General features: G+C 41.2%; 1 protein-coding gene across 1 annotated transcript; it reads left to right on the forward strand.

Annotated features, from left to right (window-relative positions):
* The first annotated feature begins 4,679 nt into the window (after positions 1-4,679).
* id3 (inhibitor of DNA binding 3) lies at positions 4,680-6,520 on the forward strand. Its single transcript, XM_055864393.1, has 3 exons — positions 4,680-5,110; positions 5,447-5,527; positions 5,989-6,520. The coding sequence occupies exons 1-2, from the start codon at positions 4,808-4,810 to the stop codon at positions 5,498-5,500; spliced, it is 357 nt and encodes a 118-aa protein (XP_055720368.1). The 5' UTR covers positions 4,680-4,807; the 3' UTR covers positions 5,501-5,527; positions 5,989-6,520.
* The last annotated feature ends 130 nt before the right edge of the window (positions 6,521-6,650 follow it).

Consider the following 6,650-nt stretch of genomic DNA (forward strand, 5'->3'; position numbering starts at 1 on the left):
ATATCATAGTTTATGTTCAAAAGTAAAAAGAGATTTCAGTAATGCCAGCTATGCTGCATGGTCAACTAATGCAGTTCTGCTGTATATGGCCATTTGTTCATGCTGTTGTGATAATGTGACATTCTCAAATGCTGTGAATGAATATGATATTAGCTACTATTATCAGATAGATTTTTATCAGAGTAAAATATTATCAGACTTAGCATACATTGTTTGGGAGTTGGACACAGTGGCATGAGAGAGCGCATTGGAATTTCTAAGCCCCTCAAAGCCTCAAAGAAAACTCAAGGGTCTTCTTTGATGCCAGACAGAGGGGGAGAGGAGTTGGATGACACTACAGATAACACAAATGATGTTTCATTCTGTAAATGACCCTGTGATACTTGTGGGAAAAGGTGCCCTTCCCACTGGGCACACACTAGTTGAATCAACGTTGTTTCCACGTCATTTCTTTGAAATTACATTAAACCAATGTGGAATAGATGTTGAATTGACTTCTATGCACAGTGGGTTTTGTCTTCAATTGCCTGCCTTTCCAACCGCCTGTGTGTGAGTGTGGGGCTAGCTCTCAGCGAGATGACACGGGACTTCTAGCTACTCTCTCCTCTTTTGTTACCAGGAGAAGAAATAGAGAGTCTTTGTTGACAGCGGATTAAAAAACGAACGCCTTGAAAGGTTTTCTTTGGGTAGAGGCGAGGGGGAGGCGACAGGGGTTACGAGGGGGGAGGTGGGGTGGGGAGGGCGATGCTAATTATGCATGGCGATTGTTGATAGCTTGATTGTCTGCGTCCAGCTGCACGGAGGACCGGGGGAGAGAGAGAGGGCGGGGATGCGGAGCGAGGCAGACTCACTGACGCCAGTCTCGAAATTCTCCCATCCATTGAAAGAGAGCCTCGTTTGTGTCGGGGCCTTTCCAACAGCGCAGCGCGAGGGCACCTGATCCCTGCCCAGACGCACCAGTGTCACATGGATTCAGAGCTCTGGAATCTGCAAATGGGAAATTAAAAAAATCTGGGTGCGGAGGGAATCAACTTGCAGGCCACTGCGTAGGCTATGCCATTTTTGACCATCCAGAATTATAACATTGTAGCCTACCAAAGCGAAAAAAGTGTTCAGAATGTTGCAGTATGCTGTTATAACTATAATAACAACATAACTGTATTATATAACTTTTTCTTATTCTTATAATTTCATATAGCCCAACTTTGTTCATCACCATATTCTTCCAATTTGTATTGATTTAATGTTTACACATATGCAATAATATGCAGTTGCTTGTACAGATAACACATACAGTACCAGTCAAAAGTTTGGACACACCTACACATTGAAGGGTTTTTCTTTATTTTTACTATGTTCTACATTGTAGAATAATAGTGAAGACATCAAAACTATGAAGTAACACATATGGAATCATGTAGTAACCAAAAATTATTAAACAAATGTTCATATATTTTATATTTGAGATTCTTCAGAGTAGCCACCCTTTGCCTTGACGGCTTTGCACACTCTTGGCATTCTCTCAACCAGCTTCACCTGGAATGCTTTTCCAACAGTCTTGAAGGAGTTCCCACATATGCTGAACACTTGTTGGCTGCTTTTCCTTCACTCTGCGGTCCAACTCATCCCAAACCATCTCAATTGAATTGATGTCGGGTGTAGGCTGTTATTGTAAACAAGAATTTGTTCTTAACTGACTTGCCTAGTTAAATAAAGGTTCAATTTAAAAATATATATTAAACAAATTGTGGAGGCCAGGTAATCTGATGCAGCACTCTAGTAGTTTTTTGTTGTTGCAGCAATTCGACCATGAAGGCATAATTCACGCAGTCTCCACTGAACAGTTGATGTTGAGATGTGTCTGTTACTCTGAAGCTTTTATTTGGGCTGCAATTTTTGAGGCTGGTAACACTAATGAACGTATCCTCTGCAGCAGAGGTAACTCTGGGTCTTCCTTTTCTGTGTCGGTACTCATGAGAGCCAGTTTCATCATAGCGCTTGATGTTTTTTGCGACTGCCCTTGAAGAAACTTTAAAAGTTCTTGAAATTTTCTGGATTGACTGACCTTCATGTCTTTAAGTAATGATGGACTGTCATTTCTCTTTGCTTATTTGAGCTGTTCTTGCCATAATATGGACTTGCTCTTTTACCAAATAGGGCTATCTTCTGTATACCAGACACAACACATTTGCTCAAACGCATTAAGAAGGAAAGAAATTGCACAAATTCACCTTGAACAAGACACACCGGTTAATTCAAATGCATTCCAAGTGGCTACCTTATGGAGCTGGTTGAGAGAATGTCAAGAGTTTGCAAAGCTGTCATCAAGGCAAAGGGTGGCTACTTTGAAGAATCTCAAATATATTTTGGTTTGTAATTTAACAAGGCAAGTCAGTTAAGAACAAATTCTTATTTACAATGACAGCCTAGGAACAGCAGGTTAACTGCCTTGTTCAGGGGCAGAACACTAGATTTTTACCTTGTCAGCTCAGGGATTCGATCTAACAACCTTTCAGTTACTAGTCCAACACTCTAACCACAAGGCTACCTGCCGTTCAGCACTTTTTTAATTACTACATGATTCCGTATGTGTTATTTCATAGTTTTCATGTCTTCACTATTATTCTACAATGTAGAAAATAGTAAAAAATAAAGATAAACCCTTGAATGAGTAGGTGTGTCCAAACTTTTGACTGGTACTGTATAAATAGTTATTTTCCCACCAGGCCAGAGATTTTAGGAAAATATTTGTCCACCCTCCTACCCTTGACATATTTAAGAGGTCGAAGTCTTGTTGGGACAACAAATAACGTTCACAAATTGTATTTTTAATATAGCAATGGACCGAAGACTGGTCACACCACACGTTATAACATGAGTGGTTCGCTCTTGAATGAGGTCATTCAATTACTTGTAGTCATTAGGGGTCAAGGCAGTGGATAGCAGCCTACCCGCTGACATTAACATCTGTGCAACCACTGCAAAGGGGCGGGCTATTGGGCCAACTTCACCGGTAGTGTTTATCCATCAGAAAACAATTAAGCTACCTTTTTATTTGTTCATAATATAAAAATACTGAGCGTGAAAACTCCTTCCTAAATCTATATTTTTCTATGTTTGTGTGTTTTAATTGAATCTTTAACACATCCTGGGTTTTACCAACTGATGACAAATATGCACTTCCTCTTTCTTCAGATGATGCATACACCAACATAAATGTTATCTACTACTATTATTATTGACTCTAACAAGGATTGGTTGCGCTGTCAGAGGAGAGGAACCAAATGGGTTATTTTTAGAGAGTCAGCGTATTGTCAATCTCATGCATTATAGGTCGGGAGTTGGGACAAATCTCAGTGGGCTGCGGCAACAGAAACAGAGAAAAGGGGGCAGGTCCACGACTTTGAGTGAAGGGCCCAGTAAGCGAGCTCCACGAAGAGGTTCTGGTGAGGGCGGGCGTTTGCCATGAGGGGCGCGTTGGAGCGGGTGAATGGATGACGTCGGGAGACTGGCGCCAGGCTGTCTGGGACTGGCGCGTTAGATCAACACAGCTGGGGTGGAATAGGACACACAGCTGGCGCAAGGGTGCATTCCTCCACAAAACAGGATTGTGAGAAAAGGGAAAATTAGACCAAAAAGGAACAGAGGGACACACTTTGATTTAAACAAAAAAATGCATGGGTTAAAAAGAAAGAGAACAATTTATAACTTATTTTCAGTATTCATCCCGAATTGTATTCACATCACCCAAAGCATGTTTTCGTCTGCCGTGACTAACTAGATTTCATATTTGTTTGGATTTGGTTCTTATCTTTTATCTTTATTTTAATTGAGAGGAAAATGATCAAAGAAAATCCTTGAGAATGGTGGGGAGATATAGACACTGTTCACAATTTAGCTATAAAACAGAGAGGGTTGCTGGGGCTATAATAAAACAAAGATAATAATATGATAGCTAATAATAACAAATTAAAAACTGTAATTCACAATGAAGGTAGTTTGAACTTTCAAGCACTCATGTATGATAAGGTTTATAACTGTTTGGATAAGTTATCTAATTTCTTGTGAATGGAAAGGATTGTTATTCCTATAAAGCGAGTGAAAGGTGTGAAATCCATCACCTTTCATACCGCTTATAATTATAGGATTTTCAAGCTGTCTGTCTGCTCTCTGTCTTGTCTCTTGACATCTTTTATAACCATGTGACGCCAAGAGAGGTGAAAAAAGAAGATTCCAGACACCGAGATGTCTGTAAAGTCATGACAGGAACAAACTGCAGTTAAAGATGTAAAGGTAACGTGTGGCTTCAATTTGATAAAGAAAGAAGATCCAGAGTGGGCCCTAAGCCTATATTTGTCTTGGCACAAACTATGTCAGTGAGCAGAATAGTAGCCTAGTCATATTTAGGCCTATTAATCTAGCAGAATAGCCTATCAGAATAGCCTATCATATGCCTATCATATGTTGTCATCCGTATTCAGTGCTCACCAAAATATGCTTTGTTGATTGTAGCCAAATAGGCCTACCTGAAATTATGTGTCTAATTGTTGGTCAATCCAACAACATCCAATCAGAAACCCTATGCTCCTCAGAACCACCAGGAAGTCTCTACACTGGCTAATCAGAGTTCGAGGGTTTATTTATTTGTGAGAAGGGGGCGGCGACTGGTTGACAATGGTGTATAAAGCCATCCTCACACTAACAGAATTACTGTAGCTGGTTGTTGCCTGAGTGAGAATATTGGATCCTTATCCGAATCGGAACGTCATTTCGAATTGAAATAATTAATTATAGCCTACTCACAAACATGAAAGCCATCAGTCCAATGAGATCTGTCAGAAGCTGCTACGAATCTGTCCGCTGCATTTCGGATCAGAGTCTCTCCATCACCCGGAATAAGCCATCTATGGAGGAACCCGTGGGCGCGTTGTGCGATATGAATGACTGCTACTCGAAACTCAAGGAGCTGGTACCGAGTATCCCACAGAACAAGTCTGTCAGCCAAGTGGAAATTCTGCAGCACGTTATCGACTACATCTTCGACCTGCAAATCGCGCTAGAAGACGAGTCTTCAGCGACAACCACGCCTGACTTGGTGCTGTCACTAAAGGTGAAGATGGTTGCCCCGCGCCCGCCCACGCTATGCTGAATTTTATTGCATGTGTCTTTAATTCCTATTGTATGAAATGGAGGAATGGACGTGCATGTAACGGAAGACATGTTTTTCGCTATGTTTTACCTATGAACAATGTGATGTTGTTGAAAAGAGATTCTGTAACACTGTAACATGGTGAACGGTCAAAATGTATTCATCAAGTATGCGTGTTGCACTATATATAACCAGTGTATCCACTCCATGCGTCATTGTTTATATCTTGTTGTCAAGTCTGGCTAAGAATTTCGCTTTCAGTGGCTATAATATTTCTAATTTTTCTTTTCCATGAAGACTGCAGACCTTGCACGCAATTTCTCCCAAGAAGATGGACGATTGTGCCATTAAACAGGAGGAATGTGACTTCCAGAAATGGTAGGTATCTATACATCTGTTTACATCTATTCATGTGTTATTACTGTTGCATTACATGTATATATATAATCTCCAATTTGCTGTGAATAGGCTGGCAATGGCATTGGACTGCTTCAGGAAAAAAGTGTGTGAACAAACTCCATACTTCTTCAAATTATTAACAACAATAAATATCAGGCACTGGTTTTGGAGATGAAGGGGGCATTGCTATGCAGGGAAAGAGTCTAGTCCCCTTTACCCTCTTTTTCTTACCCCCCTCTCACCATGGTTGCCAATTAGCCAAGCCAGCGAATGTGTAGGGGATTCATTGCTATCAGCCTGGGGTTAGTGAAAGTTCCACACTAGGCGCCAGTCTGTCTGCTCCCTTTCTCCAGTGGAGGGAGGGAGAGAGGGAGGGAGCGTGAGAGAGGCAGAGAGAGAGTACTGACTTAACTTTTTCTTCCCTTTCTCTCTGTGTGCAGGTGCAGAGAAACACATGTCTCCACTTCACTCTGGGTTAGAGGATAAGAGGGGCAGGAAGAAGGGGTAGTATTTGGAGTGGGGGGGGGGAAGAGGATCAACAGCTTCTCTACACTCCTCCAGTCACTTCTCACCAGACGTGGCGTAAACAAACACCAAAGCAGAAAAATATTTGAATGGATATACTCTCTACTTGTTCCTCTCAGTAGTTTTTTGTGTATGTGTGTGTACCCCCCTCCCCTTGTTATCTTATCGTTTGAAGGTTTTTCCAACTAGGTCAAATTGTGTACATATCTAATTTGTGAAAGCTATGAGGGAGATAGTTCAGAAGAATGTGGTCTGGGGGGGGGGGGGGGGGGGGGGGGTCCTTGGATAGGATCACAACTCTATACTAGAGTTGATTGTAAATGTTTGTAGGGATTGTGTATTTCTACTGACAATGTCAAATAATTGCTGAGTTTTATCAACTTTTTATAAAAGTGTGTTTTGTATGTACGTTCTTATGTAATAAAATGACTAAATGTTCCGAACGTTCTGTGAAGTACTGTAGCATTTTTTTTCTTGGATAGTAATAGGGACGCGTCCCAAAAATGGCACCTTGTTCCCTTGGCAGTGCACACTTTTAGTCAAGGCCCATAGCAGTGCCCTATCTAGGGAATATGGT

The sequence above is a fragment of the Salvelinus fontinalis genome, chromosome 16, assembly GCF_029448725.1.
Source record: "Salvelinus fontinalis isolate EN_2023a chromosome 16, ASM2944872v1, whole genome shotgun sequence".
Taxonomy (NCBI): Eukaryota; Metazoa; Chordata; class Actinopteri; order Salmoniformes; family Salmonidae; genus Salvelinus; species Salvelinus fontinalis.